This window comes from Cariama cristata, unplaced genomic scaffold (genome assembly GCF_000690535.1).
Source record: "Cariama cristata isolate BGI_N322 unplaced genomic scaffold, ASM69053v1 scaffold1628, whole genome shotgun sequence".
NCBI classification, from domain to species: Eukaryota; Metazoa; Chordata; class Aves; order Cariamiformes; family Cariamidae; genus Cariama; species Cariama cristata.
In genome coordinates, this window is record NW_009632640.1 from 17,250 (window position 1) to 38,753 (window position 21,504).

The following is a 21,504-nucleotide window of genomic DNA, read 5'->3' on the forward strand; positions in this document are numbered from 1 at the left end:
ATACACAGACTTTGAGAAGTTACTGAATCTTGACACTGAGGTACTGTGTGGGTTTTAGAAAGGAAGTGGCTTATTTCAGGGAAAAATGTGTCACCAGCAATGAAGAGCTTTTTAAAATCCTTTGAGATAGCTTTTTGAGATTCTCCTCATACATACTGTACACCTACACTGGAAAAAGTGACACTCCAGGCTTTTTCTGAGTTTTCTTTCATGGTCCTTTAGCACTAATTTGGTTTACTTTTTTTTTTTTTGGACAAAGTGTAAACCAACACAAAGTCAATCATTTTCGTACTTGACTATATCATGTATGAAAGTTGGGTGTTTTGCTTGGAAGCTAAGAGAGCTTAGATAAAACTAAAAATGATTGTGTCCTTTTTAGAACTTAAGGATTCCAGAGATCCTGGGGAAACAGTAGCTCCACTTGTTCTTACAGCCTTCTATCTCAGTCCCTTCAGGTCATGGTAAAGATCAACCATCAGTTGCTTTTCTCCATGTCTTTAGTACTAAAGTTCTCAGATGTGATTGCTGGAGTGCCAGGAAGGTATGGTTGAAGTCACATTATTTTTTTTAAATCTTGTTAAGTTTTAAGGATGAATGATTGCTGCTGTAGTGCTGTTGAATATCAGTTTAAACATTGTAGGTCTTACCTGGAGTTTGCACTTGAGTACTTAAAACCAGGCTGTTGACAAGGCTGAGACAGTAGTATTTCGCAGTTGTAAACCAATGCATTTAAGCTATAGAAACTAGTAAGACATCTAAACATTAGAAGTATAGGCATATCAAATCCAAAATTGTGGAAGCAAAAGAAACAGTTTAAAATGTATCAGTTACTGATGAAAAGCAGCTTGAATGCTAATAGGAAACACATGTAAAAATTTAGAAATTAAGTTAAAAGGTAAAAGCCAGGAAGGTGTAAATGCAAGCTTAAAACACCAAATTACTTTACAATGTTTGATTATGCTAGGTGTCTTTCACTACAAATACTATTGTTCCTTCCCTGTAAAATTTGTGTTATCAATACCCGCTTTATCTCTGTACTGTCTTCTGGATATGTTTCTGCAGCAGTATACTTTTTTTTTATTCTGTGTGATTCAATATTGTTATAAAACGTACTAGTTGCATAGTCTAGTGTCTTATGTCACATACATACCAACAGAAATTCCTCCCAGCCACTACTTGTGTGCCTCTATTTGCATCTGAACTGGTTTGTTCTTGGGTGACAAGCTGTTATCCTTTTTTCATCATTTCAGCTTCTGTATTTCATGAAGCTAGCATTTCAGTGGACAGTTACAAATACTTGAAGTACCAGGTTCCTTCCTTCTGTTATACTTGTGACACTTGAAATAGCCATTAAACTTAAAACTGACGAGTCTACTGTCAGAATCACTGTCAGAAATCCATGCTTCAAATGCCAAAAGCTTGGAAAACTACGTAACTTTTAATATGGAAAATACCTCTGTCTGCGGAGACTGAGATGCCCAGTTGGCAGAGATGTGGAAGAGCTTTGACTGGTTGTTGCCTCAGTTCTTCTTCCATATTTTTAGTGCATGTAAAAGGTCAGCCTAAATGGAAAATTTATATCTAATTCATTCCAAAATACAAGTTGAAGTTGTTTTGGGTACTCCTTGTTTGAGTCCTCCTTGTTTGAGTCCTTGTTACCACTTTTTGTGGTTTTAGAATCACATTTTCCTATTTTTAATGTTTTCCTCTTCCCTATTGCTGACCCACACAAACAGGAAAATGACTAACTTTGCTTGTCAATTAGGCAAGATGGTGAAACTGCATATACACCGAGTGCTATGCTTAAGTTGAAAAAAGGAGGAAAAATGCCACTTAAAGATTTTAAGTAAACGTTTTTCAAGGCAAAAATGTCATTTGAATTGTATGCTTTTAACGCTATTTTTCTGATAACGTATGTATACAAACAAGCTCTTGTAAGGTTCTGGATGCTATCTGTGTGCTTGCAGGTACTACTGTAAATGTGAAATGTCTAACTACTGTTTCACTGCATCAAGGAAGAGGAAAACATTAAGCAATGAACTTGAGTCCATGCAAGTTCTTCTCTTAAGTCACGATAGAGTGAAATGCACTGCTTCAGATTGTCAAATGAACTTCTGGCATTCATCTGCATCTGATAAATCTTGCAAAGCTTATTTAAAACTACAGGATATATTTTACTATATTCAGTTTTTCTTTTAAACTCAGATAACGCAGCTTTTTATAAATCAATGTGTGTCTCTGCAGGATTTCAGCAACGAAGAATAGACCCTCCAGTGCTGTTCACATCACATCTGTACATAGGTTGTTATTTTCCAAATACAGGTCTCCCTTATTCAGATTATGGCAATGTTCAGTCTCCATTTTTTCTAGACTTTAATTAAACAAGTTCATCTTCAATAACTCTGGAATTCAGATATGTTTGTCTGCTGCCAGAAGAGTTCATAGGAAAATGTGGAATAAAGAAATTTTCAGAGTAATGATTTGTATAAATAATGCAAGTGTAGACAAGTAATGCAGATCATGTAAAACGTGATGCAATTAAAACGGGAGAACTTAACTATGTAAGTGAATACTTTTCTTATGCTGAAGGGTGGGGCAATTTTTATAAACTTTTCCTAAATTTTAATGCAGAACAGTTGTTTTTTGTGGGTTTTTTTGTGTGTGTGTGTTTTTTTTTTTTTTTAATTTATTTTGTACTTCTCAAATGTATGTTGCTATGTATGTCAGGTAGCTTACTTTTACCTTGCTTGCTTCAGCTTGACCAGTGTCTGCACTTCTGGCAACAGTTTCCCTGATAAATACAATTAGAGCTTAATACTAGGATTTTTTATTAGCTAGCTACTGAAAGCCCAATTGTCAGCTTAATCATCTAATTAATGTTAGATTCAATAAATCCCTAATAATGTCCATTGTTACTGGTAGCATCCATAATATGTTTCTTATGGAATGATGTCTTTCTGGTGTATAATCTGTTGTAGCTAAATGTTTGTACAGTGTGGTGTACAGTGGTGGTCCAGGAAAATTGCCTTTGTGGCTTTTCAGGTAGCTTAAGATTTGTGTCTAAAACTGTAGTAATAGACGTTTAAACTTGTTTGCCTTTTTTTTTCTGCTACTACGTTGTTTTGATTACTGTGAAAGTTCTGGACTGCAGATAAATTAGGTATGCTTGATCAGCCTACTGCATTGATGTAACTTGAGTTTCTTTTGCAAGTTCGATTCAGAGCTCTTTAACAGTTTCACACCTAAATTTCACAGATTCTTTGTTTATAAATGTGTTGCCACTAACACATTTAAATAACAAAGAATGCTAGAGCTTTTCTTTCTTCACATTCTTTGCATTTTTTAATAGCCATTGCTTCCTCTGCATTTTTGTCCTTCCTCAAATGTACTCTGTATATGAACAGAGCAAGAGAACAGCATGGCAAACTAACGCTGTTTATTTAGGAAATGAGCAGGATGCCTTCAATTAGAATTAAAGAAAACTGAAAAGTAGATGTTGAAGCTTGTTGATATTACACAAACAGAAAATTTGACAGAAATGAACTGGGAGGAAATTATGTGGCAATAAAGTATGCCTTAGTAGTTTCCAGCTGCTCAAGCCATGGTTTGAGAATATGGTCATCCTCTCCAATGGATGTACTTAGTTCTTACTTGATTTTGTTAAAGGCAGCTGCTGTTCAGTAGGTTTGTGTGTGATCTGTTGAATTTTCATCTGTGTAGTACTGAGGACAAAACTGAGATTGTACTTTTTTTTTCTTTTTTTTCCCCAGATGGCAGGAGATGCTAGGCTTTAGGAGGTGGGTACAGAAAAAAGTCCTTTACAGCACAAGAGTATCTAGGAAGTGTACGAGCAAGAGCTACTAGAGGTGACGTAGCTAGCTATATCAGAAAAGCTGGGCTTTGAATCCCAGTAGTAAGGTAGAATAAAATACTGGTTCTCTAGACTAATTATGACCAGGCAAGGTCTTTTTGAGTAGAGAGCAGTCACATGTGAAGTAACACGTGTTCATATACCCGATTGTTATGGGTGTAGTACCAAAAACTGGTAGCTAAGAACGTGACAAGACTTTAAGCCTCATTTCCCTTTGTTTCTTTTTTGATATTCCACCATGAGTGGAAAATAGCATTAAGGAGAGGAGTAAGACTGGATGATGAGGGGAAGATGTTCGGATTTAAGTGGTATCTGATATTAAAAAATAGGGAAAGCACACCGCTAAATAATAGCACATTGTAAAATGTAATCTTTAGTATTGAATTAGTACGTTGTGAACATATTGTAGAAACATCTTCTTTTGCACCTGCAGCCTTTTGTTTCATGATGTAAGAAGACACTGAGAACAAAATTCATCTAGGAGGAGGAAATCTTAAGTGTCCTACCCACATAGAAATAATTTATAAAAATCTCATTTCTTTTTAATTATTTTAGGCTGAATCTGGTATAAGAAAAAGTATTAAAACTTTAAGTAGCGTTTCTGAAATTTCTATTGAAGAATCGTGATCCTGCAGGTAAATTTTTTGGAAAAGCTACTTAATATTTTGTAGTTGAGGAATAATGGAAAATTGAACTGATGGCATAACACACTACCCCTTAATCTGGAATCTTGGAACAGTTAAGGGAAGAGCAGGTATTTGATCAATATTAGTCTCTAATTTGGAGGAAAAAAACCCAAAGTAAAACCAGCACCTTCTTAATTATTTTATTTGGTTTTGATAAGTGTATGTGTTTTGCTTCATTATTTTACATTTAATCCTTGTAAAACAAGTACTCATGTACCTTTTATGGTATGTTCACCCAGCAAATTTCCTATGAACAGATTGTGTGAAATGTTTAACTTTACCTAATTTACATGTGCAAAGGAGAACAATGCATTTTTAATGCCTTTTGTTTCCAACTTGTCCTTTCTTAGCATGTATTCTTTGTGAAACATTAAAAATGGTAAAATCTGAACATGTTTAACATCTTTCTCTTCAAAGTAATTGTTCATGTGGCTTTTAAATATATGTATTAAGCTGTTTAAGATTCACAGCTTTTTAAAATAAACTCAGTTAATGTATCATTTAACTTTTTACAAGGCTATAAATTTCTGGTAGTTTCTTAAGTTTTGTATATTAAGAGACTGGTTGGAATAGCAAAAAAATACAGGATTTTCAAGTTACAGTACCTTTGCACTATGCTGTTTTGTAAACCCCTGTTTGTAAAATATCTCATCTCCTACACTATCCTCCATCTTTTAATACAGCTCTTTTGTAATCAGGGGCTTATCAACTGCTAGGTCTGGAAGCTCTGTATTTTGAGCTCATCAGCTATCAGAGGTACCTTTTTCATCATTCCATCAGCTGTATTACTAGTTCATGTGAGCGGACATCTTTTTTTCTTTAAAAATTTTATTTACAGTAGTTAGCTACTTAAGTAAAGGCAACCATGTGCACAGCTACAAATACTTGCCCTGAAAAAAATTCCCATTGTCTTGGCGTGCACACGGGCAGACACTGTTCTGTTAGACTACCTTAAAACATGAGAGCACCTATTACATGTAACATGCTAGTTCCTATTTCACTGCTTATTCTTGTTCCTTCGGAAGCTCTTTTTTCATCCAGAGTAAAAGGCATTGCTTATTCACTGAGCTGGAGGCCTAGCACAGAACACAATTGTTTCTACAAAGCAGGCAAGCTTGTAGAATGTCAGTCTTATGTTTTACTGGTTTCACCTTTATTGGAGCCTACCTTCCAGCATCATTATTGCCATTCTGGTGAATATTGTTAGCTTTTTCCTTGTCAGCTTCCTCAATTTATTAAAATTGCTCATGGTCAAGAAACACAAGTGCTAAACATTGTTCTGTGACAGTTTAGAAAATGACTGTATCTAATTTCTTTGGTCAAAATAATATCTTTTAATGGTTTTTATTTTGGGATTTATAATAGCACAATAATTTTCACCGTATTACAGATTATTTTTTTTTTGTCGGCAATGACTTTGTGCTCTTGTATCTAATTGTAGGTTTCAATATAGAGAGTTACTGTACTCTTTGGTATGTTGTTTTTTATAAGAATATTTATAGTTCATGTAGAAGTAGTTCTGTAACTTTACTTGTCTTCATACGTTACTGTCTTTTTCTTCAATAGCAATTTTCTGTCTTAATGGAAGCAGAATAGTGTCCTGAGAGAGTTCTTGTTGAGTTCAAGGCTCCACTATGGTTATGGACTTGTAGAATTTAACCGGCATTTAAGTATTTGTACCAAAAATGCAAGCTAGATCCGCTTTGAATTCTGTATGTGAACAAATATGGAACATCCCACACCAAGATCGTTGTTTTTCAGCTGGAGCTCATGCCCAAAGCTGGTTAATAGTCTGTAGTGAAATAATTTTTTAACTGGAAGATTGTAGTTTGCCGAAGTGCAAAAAAAAAACCAAACCCAAAAAACTGTCAAGAGTCTGAACATTTGCTGTACTGTGGATGATACACATATCATCTACAGTTTCTGTCAGTTATAGTAAGGACTTTGTACCTAGTTTTACCAGATCCCACAGAAGTGCCCTAACTACTGGCTTGGGAAGATGTCTCCATCTCTCTTGAGTAGGTGGTGGGCATGGTGAGGATGACCAAGAAGTCAGTTTTGTCACGATGCAAAGTAAAAACCCTTGAAATATGAACTGTTCCACATGATGTCCTTCCACCTTTTCAGTCCCATTTTTGTTGGCAATCCTGTAGCACCATTCCTACTATCTTTACCTTTAATGAAATTCTAGTGCATACTGTCATTTCCTTTAATCTTCATTATAGGTAAAGCTTTCAAAATTGGAGTCTTTGTGTAAAATATGTAAGTAAAGTATGTCTATCTTTTGTCTTTTTAAGGAAAAAAACCTCACAAACTTTAAGAGGACATCTGAGGATTTGCTATTTAATTGTCATAATCTTGCAAGCAGAAATGCAAAAGTCAGTGTCAGTCAGTGAGTCTGTCTCCCTTGTACTCATGAACAATTCTTGTTTTTTGTTATTAAATGCATTTGTGTTTCAATTTATAGTAAGGGATGGGTGTGTGTATATATGTAGTGTTTTCAATAATTGCTGTACTGCTGGACCTTGATTTTTTTTTTTTTCTTTTAAACCGTACTCTGTTGAATATTTTTGATTCTTTGAAGTCATGTCTTACATAAGTCCCTAAACTGCTTTTTTCTTGATGTATGATTAGGTTATTCTTTTGGTCCTCTGAAGCCACAGATGTTCCATTCTGAAATGTGCCCCGTGCTGTGACATTGCAATCAGCACTGCCATCCCTGAAATCATGGAGGGGCATCAAGTAAACGTGTTTTTATTTCTCTGCAAAGTTAGCCTTGTATAAGAAAAAAGTGAATGTGTGGACAAGTAGAAACTTGCAAATTTGACTTTTAAGATAAAAATTAGTTAGTTTTCCCACAGATATGTTAGCTTGCTGGCCCAGTCAGGGTCTCGTGTGGTTGTAATGTCACCAGCAGAGTGGCAGAGTTGTTGAGAATGCAGAGAACCTAAATTAAATTAAATAAGGTTTTAGCTAATCTTACGTTGAAGTTCTCACTACAGTAGAAGTTTGCAAAATACAATTTTCTGGAACTTGTTGAAAATACTTGCAGCTTCAACATACTTAATTGTGCAGGACTAGTAAATACATTATTTTTTTTTTTTACTGGTGCAACTTTAAAAGGCCACCTCATTACATTTCTGGAGAAAATTTGTGGAATGGTTGTGAAAGAGTTGAACAGATCTAACATGATTTTACTTTTTATATACTATCAGTTAACCGGTATGCTTGTCTTGCACACTGTTCTTTTTATATTTAAAGTTCTGTTTCATACTGAAGTAATTTTGGTGCATAAATAGAAGCTGTGGATCAGGAAAGCTTGCTTTTGTAAAATGCCTTGCACTCCTGCAGTAGAATCAACAGGAATGTACTTGCGTAGCTAACATCAATGTGTAAAAGGCATGATGGTGTTTCCGAATTACCTGGATGATGTGCAGGCAAACAGCACCATCCTCTGGCATTATGATATTAGTTAATTCTTAAACCTGAAATTACTGTCTGTTATTTTTGGAAATTCAATATAATTGTAAAAGAATGTACATATTGTACTTTCAGTTTTACATACTCATTTTGGGCCAAGGTTTTAACAGAAGTTCTGGTAATTTGCATGGACTCTGTGTATTCTGTTCAATTAAGTGACTGGCTAAAGGGGATATCTTTTTAGGGTTATCCTGCCCATAGTGCTGACTCTGCTCTTTACGTGACCATTTATGGTAGGAAGTTGCACTTCAGAAACACCAGACCGAGCTTTTTCTAAATCTCGGTGAAAGACAATTCACAGTCATTTAAGAAAAATTCGTTGAATTAGAAAACACCACCAACGACTTACATTGTGTATGTGTGGGAGAGTAAAGGTGCTGTTACAGAACAACTGCAAATGTCTAATAAATTATTTTTACAGCAGATCGTAGCTTCAGTTACGGATTGAGAAGGGGCATCGTTGGCATTGCTAGAGTGCGAAGCAATACACCTCCCACAAATAAGGTTTCAGTAGTTACAGGATGAGTTGTACTGAGTTGTGATTATGTGAAGGACTGGATTTTAGTCCATTTAAACTATAAGCAGTAGGCATGAGAAATACCTTCGGGACATTCGTTTCAAAAACTTTGATGGATGAGAAAGTCACTGTTTTCATTGTTGTGAATTCCTATTGGACCCTTACATATTTACGTATCAGAAACATCAAAAGGAGGCAGCTGTTTGTGTAATCTCTAGATGAAAACAGACACCCCCTCCGTCCGCCTGTCTGTACAGCAGATCTCCGTTCTTTTACACGGGAGGTGTTCGCTTAGTGAAACTGGAAATCTTGAGAGTTTTACTCCAGTGACAGAGCCTTTCTTTCCCCTAATATGTTAACTGTGAACGTAAACCAGACTAATTATCCATGTTGTGGGAAGGACTATACCAATGATCTACATACAGAACTGGACTGTGTGTTCCTTTGTTGACATGTGTTGCTTAAACATAACTTCTTGGAGATAGATGCTGATAGGAATGTCATATTAAGCATCCAGGGATTGAGACATGCAAGTTTAATTTGCTAAAACACTGAATGCTCGCAGTTGTAATAGAGGTCAGTAAAATATTTTAAATAAAAATATGTATTATAACATTCTCTGAGACATTACGTTTCTGTGGGACAAAAGATATTCTGAATCAAATGAACGCTATTCAATGCAATGATTGCAATAAAGAGTGACAGAGGAAAAAATAGCTTTGATAGGTAACATTAATTTTGTGCTATTTGAGTATTTGAATACATGTAATTTGACTAAGTCCTGATGGCCAGAAAAGTTCCATGGGAAGGTGTTTGTTTCAGGTAAGATGAGCAAGAGAATGCAACAGTAGCTGACTGCTGTGTTCTGTATCATTTGACTTCAGTCAGGGAGGAAGTGTTGGTGGCGAGAGAAATGGTGAGGCTCCAGAAATTTTGGCAAGTTCCAGCCAGGAAAGAAAATGTGTTACTGCCTTGTTACAACACATTCCACCTCATCCACTTCAGCCTGATCTAGTGTTGGTGTTTGTGTCCTTCTCATCCTCTAATTTATTTAGTCATGTTCAGATTTTTTTGTTTAATTCCTGTTTGTGCCCTAAACACAACATTTCCTCTGTCATTCCAAGTTTTTTATTGCAGTTCCATTTTTTCCACTTTATCATTCCAAACCCCTTATCTAGCTATTCCCAGTTTCCTACGTATTTTCCAGTCGTTGGCCATGATTATTTTCCATGTTCACTTTTTTCCACCCATAGTTTGTGTTCATTTTCAGTTCTGATCCTCCTCTTCCTTTGTTCATGTTTAGCTCTGCACGTCACTTGTCACTGAGTATGTGTCCTCTTACTTTCTCCCTTTCCTTGCATGCAGTTTTTCCCAAGTGAGGTTGTTAACTAATACTGTCAATTTTTTTGTGGTCACTGTAGCTCTCATTTAATCTTCTCTGCTTTATTGATTTTTATTCATGTAGTCCTTGTCTGTCCTTGATAATCTGCTTGTCTTGCTGCTTTCCAGTGCTCGCTATACTGTTGGTTTTTTGCTCTTGCCCTGAGTTTTGATTACTTTTTCTGATTATCCGAGGCAGATTCACGCCTCCAGTTTACTGATGTTGTAGGAAACTATGGAGACCAGAGGAGAGGTAGGATTTGCTCTTGAGTGACACAACTGAGTCCAGCCTGGTCAAAAATAGCCTCTGCAGCTATGTGTGGCATGTTGATGAAGGATTTTGAGGATTTAGTTGTTAAAACTTAAGCCATAAGAGCATATGCAAACTGTTTTCTAAGGTCACATTGAGTGGATTTTCAGAAGGTAAAAAGATCACTTGAACCATGTAATTTATGCAAAAAATATTTTCTTCAGGCGCCATTTTTGAAAATAAACCATTCTGTCTGATCTTTTCTCTTCCAGTTTCCCTGTTCTCCCTGTCTGGAAGGAAAAAATTAAAAAGTCACCTCCAGGCAGGTACCTCACTTGAACAAATTAATTTTTGGACTAAGGAGTTCAACTTACTGAAAGTTGCAAGCATTGAAAGTAAAGCCTGAGCAATGAGAAGTGCCAGCTTAACTGTAACAGGCGAGGCTGCCAGCCCTTCTGACTGTGCCTGCTGCACATCCAGTTGTTGCAGCTGTGTGTAGTGAGGCAAACTGTTTCTGGAACTTGAGTCTTGGGGTGGCAAGTTGTTGGGCTGTTTGTGTGTTGTGGGCCACAGAGAACTGGCCCATTTTGGAGATACTCGGGAATATCACTCAATAGCCTGCTGTATCCCTTCTCCCTCCTGCTGTAGCAAACCTTAAAAACAAAACAAAAAAATCTTGTAGTTGCGTGCAAGTAGACATTTTTATTTTCAGCATTTTTCAGTGAAAAAGCCTACTCCCAGTTTCATGAAAAAAAAAAAGTCGTATTCACCATTTGAAACTTTGTAGAGAAGATAATACTTATAACAACAAGACGAAGTTGCCTGGAAAACCCCGACTGTGGTTTCTATTAGGAAATAACCTTTCTTTTAAAAAGAAAAAGTTCAATGTTCTGGTTTGGAGAATTGTTTTCAGTAGTATCTTTAGAATGGCTGTCTCTCTGCACTGGGGGTGACTTAGCAAGTTGCCTTTTCTATTATTTTGGACTGTTGCATTATTTTTGTAAGTGCTGTGGATGTTTGGTGGCATCCATTTGTATATTATGGTTCATAGTAGTATGATGTCATATGTTTACCTAAAAATGGATATTTTGAACTGGTGTCATTTAAATACTGAAGTAACATTTTATTTTGAATTTTTTTCACAAGTGACATTTTTGTTAGAGCTAGCTGGTGTTTCTTTGCTGTCAGGAGTGCTCCTTAAGAGGACTGCTGATGTTTCTAGGATCATAGAAGTGTGGGAGAGACTTTTCTAAATAATTTTTCCTTCCCCAATTATCCTATATTACATTATATATTTGCATAAGAAAGGATTTCTGTATGTTGAACTTCTTCCATGTGCAGCAGACTTTGTCACTGATCTGTTACATCCAAAGAAATTTAAATAACGGGCTATAGAGATGACCGCATGGCAAATTATACGCAGGCAGAATGTTTTAAAGGTTAGCAAACTGTAAATTTAGGAAATCTGCGATGTTCTAAGTTCAATAGTCATGTTATGTATGGGTAGGACATGGTTGAGAGTCCTGGACTTCTGATATTGTTCCCAGCACTGTGATGTGTTGATAATATTAATACTCAGTACGACTGCCACTGAAGATCCAGTGTGCTCTGTGGCAAACTTAACTAAGCTGTGCTGCAAGTTGCCCCCATATCCTACAGGATTTTGTAGAATATGAGTGTCAAATAATTCAGTTGAATTATTTTGTTTTTAAAAATTATTTTCAGTAGCGTATCTCTTCAATTTGACAAGTTTTTATATTTTCTTATGTTACTGTTTTTCCTATGTGCTGTGAAATTTGAAGGGAGAAAAATACAATTCTACTGTTTTTAAGGCAAATTAAAGGCTTTAATTAAAGGCTAGAAGCTCAAGACGTTTATGGCATAAATAGAAGGATATAAACAGTTTGAAATTTGTCAGCTGGGATATGTTACAGTCAATTTTGAAATAGCTGATTACAATGATGGATGGATGTATTAGATGTTAATATAAACCCACATACATGTGGGCAAAGAGGTGATACATGCTTCTGAGCATGGAATTGTATGTAATCCGTCTGGCATCTCTGTATCTGGTTGTCTCGTGTAGTCCATATTTGGAATGTTTTCACAATTGTAGGGCCTTAAAATGAAATTGTAGCACAGCATATAGGAAGGGAAGTATTATCTTGATAGAGGCACTAGTTATTAAGTATGCATTTTCAGACAGAACTGTGTCTTGTCTGGGCTTCTGTTGTTACTAATACACTCAATAGCTGCACTGCCAGTAGTGTATGCAAAAAATTTTTTTTAAATCAGCAAGTCATGAAACATACTTGGAACAAGCTCGTGACATGGTCTACAAAAACAGTACAAAAACTGCACTCTTTTTTTTTTTTTAATGCGATTGGTGGCTGTTGCTCTATACTCGGTAGACAAAGCTGTAAGTGGCTTGCTTGTGGTTACATAGAAAGTCTGTAGCAGAGCAAGGGATGCAAACCATATCTTCTAGATCAGAAGGTGTGGTGTTACGTGTATATTTTTCCATGGCAGTGCTGGTTTAGACAGCACTAGGAGGACCTGCTTAAGTAAAGTAATTCTGTCTGTTAAATGTCAATAGCATCTAGGGTCTCCAGCCCCATTCAGAATTGAAATAGTATGCAGCTGCCTTCTTTAAGTGCTCATACCGCTTTTGAAAACAGACAAATCAATATAAACCAAGTAGAAATTTCAAAAATATGTAAATGACTTAAGCTTTAAAGAAAAAATAACTGCAGTCTGGCCACCGTTAATTAGCACATAATTCCCTTGGAGGTGCATTCCTTTGCCAGTGCTGCTACACCACTAGCGGAGGTTTTGTGTGTAGACATGGATTTATTTAAATGGGGTTGCCATCTAAAAAAGCGTGGACTCAAGGCATGCCTAACATGTTAACATTCTTCCTTTCTTGGTTTTCAAGCTGAATTCAGGCATATTAAAAATTCTGGTGCATCTTACCAGAAGCAAGCTTTTCTGTGCAATAAGTGTAGTTGAGCTCAAAGTTTCAGTGCCTTTATACAATTTGATGAGGGGAAGACAAGTTGGGAGTAGAAGCCTCTGTGTAGGAATCGAAAACTGTGGCATTTTGTTTCTGTTGTTGAAAAGGTATGGCCATCTGAATGAAGCCAGTGTGGAATTAAATACCTGCTACTACTATGCATTTCTCCAAATATGCCAATATCCCTGTTTGACTTGGTATAAACATGTCTTTCTTGAGATGGTGGTGGTTTAGCAGACTCCTGTTGTTTTTATGCACCTCTAAACTACCTCGGAGCAGAGTAGACTGGCAAGCAACTTTTCCAAGTACTGAAACATAACTTCCAGACCTCCAACAGAATTAGAGAAAAGACTCACTTTTTATCTTTCTGTTACTTTCAATGTAAGTATATAAATAAACAAAAACTGAAAAAAGAACTTCTCAGTCCTGTTACGTATGGTAAAGAAGGCAAAATAATCTTGATTTGTTTGTTTAAATCTTTTACAGGTGCTCCTTACAACCATTTTTACAAAGGAAATCCAAAATCTAGGGAGTTAATTACAGTAAAGGAAGATGGTTGACTATATCCATACACTTTTGCTATTCCAGCTTGAACACCTGGAGAGACTGCTTTCATTATTAAAGACTGTCTCAATATTTTACTTGCTTCCTACATGTATATATGTCTGTGTCCTGTTTATCACTCTGCAAATGCTTTATTGTGCCATCAGATTTGGAGGTTGTGCTGTTAATAATTTTGAAGTTATAGCAGGTGTCATTAGTAATAATTTTTGACTAAATCAGGAGGCTTTTAAGTCAGGAGACCAGCTGGCAGTCACAGGAAAGGTAAAGAGAAGAATAATAAAGGGAAGAGAGCTTAGCTTGTCAAGTTGTCGCGTACTGCCATAGTGGTACTGCAGTAACGACAGTGCCGGTCTGTCTGTTCCCTTTGATATTAGGCTCATCCTTATTTAATACTGAGACAAGGTGCATCAGTGCATGTTTTGTTTTGTAACAGTGTTTGACTCCTAGCTACACTACACTTTAGGTACTCTCATGTCAGTGCAGTCTAAATAACCAAATATCTGTCTAAAAACTACTTTAAAAATAGGCTAGAAGTTTTGGTTTTTAAACATTCTGAATTGTGAGAACTATCATGCTGACAAGGCTTTACATTTTTATAATTTATGAATGTATATGTTCTGTCTTCATGGAAGGAAAACCTAAATTTTCCTAGTGTTAAGTTAGTGAATTGCCAGAATTTTTATGGAGTGTCCTCTTCAGTAAAATCCCTTGCTCTGCAGTTTGACACCATTGGCCAATCGGTGCATTTACTTGCATGTGATCCACTCTTATTTTTACTTTTTTGCAAGGCTAGAATAGTGAAATGTAGCAAGGAGGTATTGGAGCTTCTTTAGGATTTTATGAAATATGTAGCTGTCTTTGTTTTTATTTTGTGTGTACTCTTGATTTAGGAAATGTTATTGTCATTGAATTACTTAGGTATGTGTGTAAGAATGTCCAAATGGCAGTAGGCATGAAGATCTCGGACGCATTTCTTGGGAAATACTTACATATTGTTTATATCCTTTCCCTTCAGAGGTTAACTTCCCTCACAGCTGCTTTTGTCCTAATAAGACTGGGATTACTGCTTCTACACTTTTTCCGGGCTTGTAGCACACTTCAGTTGCCATAGGATACTCTGCTTGTTGATTAAGAAATGTTTTAAGAATTGTACCAGCATTGTGCATTGACTTCCTTTTAGTTCCAAGGTGCAGGTTAAGGATTTGCATACGCTCTGTTAAGTGCTGAATAGCTTTTGCTTTGCCTGCTAAAGCAGATAAGAATTTATCATGCAGTTTTCACTGGTGCCCTACAGATTAGATAGGAAAGCATGCTCCTTTCCCAGCCTTGTGTCCTTTGTAATGAAGCCCATAATTATTAATCTTTAATGGTGCCTGCAGTGCACAAAAGACAGACTTGGTCCTTATCTGAAATACACTGTTTGATTTTAATTGTACTTGGTTATAAAAACGCTGAAGTCGGAACATTATATTTGATGCCTCTGTCAGTAGTGTTACTAACAATTCTTGCGTTGTCTTTGCATCTGTTTGAATGTCACCATTCTGGGATTATCTTCTATGGTTTGGTTTGTCTTTATATGGTCCTGGTCTGCTTCCTCACTCCACCTATGCTGAAGTATGAGTGCTTTATAAAAATAAATAAAGAAAGAAAAAAACCACCCAAATTGTCAGTGCTGTCGATGGACAATTACTTTACTTTCTCTTGCTCTTTGGAATTTTATTTCTGTATCTTCTTCAAACTTCTAGTGTTTCCTAATCTCTAGTTTTGAATTTCTGTGTCTTCTATGTCAATACTTGATTCATTGAATGTATTTTGTCTCCTTGTACATGTAACTTTGGATCAGTGTCAAACACCCCAACAGTATTTGTACAGAGCGAAGCTTAATTTCAGAATTGATTAGAGAAGATGTATTTTGTAAAACCTTTAACTTTTGATTGTGGATCATATGTAGCAAATATTGCTAATAGACTGCCAGTTATTTTCAAGTTATATGATATGAATTGTTATCTTGATTTCTTTCAACCAATGTAATTTCAATTTCGTTGTGTTTTCTGTAATTATTAGCTCCTAGCAGCCAGATTTTGAATATGGTATTTTCTGAGAATTAACTGTAATGCAGCCTTCAAATGACATGTAAAGCATTCATGTTTAACTGGCAGTTGAAAGTGATGGCTGCTTGAAAATTGTTAGAATTGAAGTGGAAAAAAACATACCAAGTTGGCAATAAAAGTAATGTAATTTTTACTGTAACTCAAGTGATTAACTGCATATTAAAAAAAATGCTGTAGGTGGTCTATATAGGAGCTTGAAGATGAAACAAAATTTTTGTGCTTAACTGGTAGTCCCTATCCAGTGATCTGAGAATTTTATATTCTGAAGCTTTACTATTTGTTTGTCAGTTAAATAATTTGTGGTTATTGTAAACCATGGTTTGTGCTGTTGCCTTTCTTTCTCTTGCTGTTTTTCCTTATTTACAGTGTAATTGGTTTGCAACTATTAATAATACACAAACAGACTACTTCTTCCAGAGATCTCCAGGTGGCATATAAACAAAATGAGTATCAGCAGATAAGACAAATGAGGGAGATGAAGACCCAAGTAATCAGTTAAATAAGAATATCTCAATTTATAGTGTGATTGCTTAGAAAAAGTTGCACAAGAGCTTATTTTGGTATGCTGTCTATTATAGACAAGTCCGTGGTATTCTGTTTCCTTACCTGAAATCTTCAGCAGCCTTGACTACAACTTTATATATAAACCTGCAAAGCAGTATGATTCTGTGGTTTTAAAGGTGTAGCCGTTATACTTTAGAACACAATGAAGAGTTAACCTAAATGAGTAGCACCACATGACTTCCAACAGTTCATCCTATAGTAGTAATCTAAAATATCTAAAAGATTAACTTGTTACTAAAAATAAGTATTCGCTTGACTCTAACTATCCGAATTGGTCTATTACTGGAAGAGTAGTGGCATTTTTCTAGTTTTCAGATACATCTGTATGTAATGTACATCTGTACATTAATTCTGAATTCAGGTTATTGTTTTGCTTTCATATGTGTGTAACATCCTTCAGGACACAAGGTACAACTGCTGTTGCTCATGCTGTAAAGCTGGAAGTCTTTTTCCTTGAAGGGAGAAGGAATCCTAAAGTACTAAAGAGGGAATTGTGGAAAGAAAAGAGCTCATTCTTTTATTTGAACTTCCCCTCCCCAGATTAAATAATTTTCCTTTTTTTTTTTTTTTTACAGCTTGACAAGAAACTAATAGCACTGTTTGTTGTGAAACTGTAGGTTCACAAAATTAAGAATGAACCTTACTGTAATTGTGTTTTCATTTAAGTTATGGTAAAAATGGATACCTTCAAAGTAATTAAGTTACTCAACTCTGGTAATTATTTCTAAATAACCTTTAAATTAGCTAGCTTTTGGGTATTGCTTGACTTCTTCGATGCAATTCAGTACGAGAACACTCAATTTCCAGATTTCAGGGAAGACCTGGTAGCCCACACATAGCTTGTGCTGCTGCTAGCAGTACCTGAGGTAGACATGATTTTTTTACCTTACAATAGCCTTGAGGCTCAGCAATGTCAAGGCAAAAGAAAAACTCTAAGAATTAACTTAATCAGCTAGTAAACAGCTGCAAAGTGTTTCTTCAGCATATTACATGAAATGCTTCTGGCATCCTGCAGAACTGCTGTGAGTAAAGCTTTTGAATGGTGTCGGTGTCATGTGAATGCTTCAAGATACAGATAAGATTTTCACAATAAATATAACTGTTTGTAGATTATTTTGAATAAATGTTTAATTTATGCAAGTAAGACACTGAAGTGTGAGAATTCATCATCACAGACTGGTATCTTTGGGTTGAAGAGAAGTAATATAACTTGTTAAACTTTATATTTAACACTTATTAGTCACAACCTTAAGTTCAAACTTACTTTTTGTCTATTACTAGGAAAAACAAGGGATTCCCAGTCAGCCAGAATGGAATCTGAAATTGTGCCAAAAATTACCAAAATGACAGTGTCTGGGAAGAAACAATCTATGGGATTTGAAGTTCCATGGTAAGCCAAGCCCTTGTACGTAAAGGTACATCAGCAGCTCTTCTTTCAGACTGATGCACCTGTAGCAAGTTTTCTTCTTCTTTTTTTTCTATTTTTTACAGCATTTTTAGCGTCACTCTCCAGAACTAACCATCTCAGCTTCTTGTTTGACTCAGAATTACTTTCAGAAGATGGTACCTCACGTTTTGAGTTTAACAAATCCTTTCACTATGAATAGTGGAGAGAGATATCGGCTAGTCAGATTATTTAAACATCCGCTTCATAGAATACTGAACTTTCTTGGGGTTCGTTTATTTTAAATTTAGTTCTCTAAGTGGAATTATGAAATCAATAAATCTTAACTGTAATTGCTTGTTCTTCAAAGGAAGTAATACATTTAAGAATAATTTATGGGGAAAACAATCACTTATGGCTAAACTTTGCCTTCCTCTGCAGCTTTTATTAACTTCAACAGGTGTCCAGGGTACAACTGTTGTAGAGAAGTCATCGGTCCTCCTTTATGCTTTAGCTAATTTAGAGTGGTTGAGCAGTAGTTCTAATTTTATCCTGACTTGGAACTGTTGGGGGGATGTCTCGTGAGAGCATGAAAACAGACATCTGGATCAGACTCTACCTAGAACAGTAGCCAGCAGTGAATACTTAAAGAAAAGTATAAGGACAGGGCATGTGTGTTGGGAATACAGCCTGTGAAATGTCATTACGTGTAGCATTCTGTGGCTCCCCACCATTTTTTTTTTTATTATTATTAGGCTGTTTATCTTAAGAATGGTTAATTGATTTTTTTTTACTTGGATGCACTTACTCTGTTTTTGAACCCACCTAATGAGGCAAGAAATACCATAGTTCATCCTCAGGCAAAACATTCAGAAGCATAAGCAGTGCCAACATCCCCACCTCATCCTACCACAGAGTTTGTGGTTCTGATCTGGAAAGCATTTTTGGGAGTGAGAGGGCAGCATGGTCTTTACTTTGCAGTATCTTGTGCATGTTTGATAACTCAGTGGAAAGCAAGCAGTTGCATCCACTTAGTCTCTTAAGCACATTTAATACAAAGTGTGAAGCTGGTGTCATTATTCCCTTTATACTGCTAAACGCAATTGCTAAGAGACATCACTTTCATTCAGCTACTTAGATGCAATAAGCTCCAAATGAAAAATTTCTGGGCCTTTCAAAATTCTCTTTCTGTGCTGTTTGAGATTTGCAATGTATGAAAGGGAACATAATTGGTTTTCCCCCCTTACCTCTACTAATCAGTGACTCTGGGTGTGACAACTGGGCTTGATCACAAAATTCCTACCAACATCATGGCACCTTCATCTCTGGTGTTTCTACTACACTTATAAGTTGGACTTTTTCATGGGGACTTTTGTGGATTAAATTAATTTGGATAGAAGTTTATAAAAAGAAAGGAATCTTAAGTGAGTGAAAAAAATCTGCCAGCTAGTCCTGGATAGTAGTGATTGAATTTTTTTAGCTGTAATAATGACTATTTAAAACGTTTGTTTATGAAAAAGAGCAAATACAAAATTCTGTGTCTGATACTTTTTAGCAACTGCCACACGTGTATGTGTGCCTGCTCCATAGGGAAGGAGGAGGTAAGAAGAATGCTTCCTTATCTGTAGACTGGAGTAGTTCCTGGGCTGGCTAGTGGTGACCCAGTCTCTGAGGAAAGATGGTTGGCCCTAACATGGTTCTCAGCCACTCTGCTTCTCTTCAGGGACCCTGAAATAGTTTGTGTCATGCTTGCTTCCAGTTTAGTGACATACTGGTTTTTGTCACAGAAGAAATTAAGCCTTCAGGACCTTGCTGGTAATCCATTCAGACAAATCTTCAATATTGTGAAGATGTTTTTTAATTCAACTTATTTATTTAGTGGTACTGATGAAATACTAATTGAGAACAAGCCTCTCTTGCTGTAGAAATTGGATGCACGTTAGGCATTTAGCTTTAAGTGGGAGGAATAGGTAAGAAATGGAGGGATTTGTAAAAGACCGTGAGATTTGGAGCACAACCAATCAATGAATATGGAAGAAAGCACTATTTAAATTGTAAAGTTATCTGCATGTCTAAAGACCTGTGCTTCAAGGAGTCTGTGGTGGCCTCCTTTCTTCTTTTGTCCTACAGACCGCTGTGGAGGCTGTGCAGGCATTGCCAAGGTACTAGGACCTTGACATGAAGAATGGGGGAGCAGGCCTTGACCATATTTGCATCGTATTTTTCCATCTCTGCTGTAGGACAGTAGCATTTCCTCTCCTGATTCTTTTCCTAACAGTTGGAACTTGACTAACTCCTTTCCACAGTGTCTGCCTAAAATCCGTGCTAAATATATTGTGGTTACCTCAAGCACTAGCATTGACTTACAAGCTTCTAATGACTTTGTATGCCTCCATTTCTAACCTTGAAAAACAAAGCAAAACATGAACCCCTGCCTCAATTCCATGAGTGTCAGAGTTGGTTTTTTTCTTCTGCAGTTATCTTCTAGATTGTTGACAGCATAAGGATGACTTGTCTGGGAACAGAGTGAATCTGTGTTTATTAACACCTAAGAAAGGCCCCTTCTTTTGGCTCTTTTCAGACCCTTTTTATGTTATTGTTGCATTGATAAATGTGCTGCAGAGGGTTTATAATAATACAGATTTCTAAGTACAGAGTTCATATCACTGACCGAAAGCACAGTGTTATAAATTATTCATAGCAGTTTGGATTCTAAAATGCCTGTAACTGTGTCCCCTACTCTCACCCCCAAATATTTGTTCTGGTGTTGCTGCAGACACCATTAGAAGATGATTGTATGGTATGTATGAACCAGTTTTTGTTGGCACCTTTTATGGGATCTTAAATGTAGTTCATGGGCCATGTTTTTAAAACCAGTGGCCTAACATTAGCGAAGACTAGCTATTCAGTCTTTCTGATTCAGTGTTGATATGAGGTATGACCTCATAATAATAAATGAATCTTATTTAAAATGAATGGATTATTAGAAGTCATGAATTGCTTTGCGCATTGATGCCTTTGAGCCTTTGTTGCCAGCTTCTCCTGGTGGGATTGTCTACAGAAAATGGAGTTTGTTCACTTCTGACAAACTCTAGCAAAAATATTTACCAGGCTTTTTCTTCTCGTTAAGTCATGAAGGAAGCCAGAAGAAGTTGTGAGCAAAAAAGTGTGATTATTTTAACCAGCCTGACCAATATTGTGTAATTAATAATTTTGAAAGGGGAAATAAATGTAGACGTTCCTGTAATGACTGTCAGTACTCCGAAAGAGTCGGTTGTATAAAAATAATTCACTAAGCTTCCAGACTACAAGATTGAAAATAATGTTTAAAAGCTAAATTATGCAGAGTTAATCTTCAGCAGATAAGCTTTCAGGTTCTTCTTTGAATGCATGGTAGTGTGAACCTTTCAACAGTTGTGTGAGATTGTCTTCTAACCTGTCTTATAACAACCTATGTTATGTTTCTTAACTCTCCCCAGAAAACAGTGATGTAACCATAACATTTTACTCAGTTTACTCTTATGGTCTTTGTTGGCAAGACAGCATAGGAAGTTTCTGGCCTGGCAGTTTTAATTTTGACTAAATGATGGTACTTGCCGGACTTTTGTATGTCTGCTGATTTCCTAACAAAAAGCTGTGGTAACCTCTTTTGACGTTTGTACCTCAATTGCTAACGGTCAAGCT

General features: G+C 36.3%; 1 protein-coding gene across 1 annotated transcript in view; it reads left to right on the forward strand.

Moving 5' to 3' along the window:
- Window positions 1-21,504, forward strand: part of HBS1L (HBS1-like translational GTPase) — a gene marked incomplete at its 5' end in the record, with an annotated part of 58,824 nt that overhangs the window by 14,350 nt on the left and 22,970 nt on the right. The window contains one exon of the mRNA XM_009706410.1: window positions 17,718-17,826. Coding sequence (XP_009704712.1) covers window positions 17,718-17,826 — 109 coding nt within the window. The remainder of the gene's footprint in view (window positions 1-17,717; window positions 17,827-21,504) is intronic.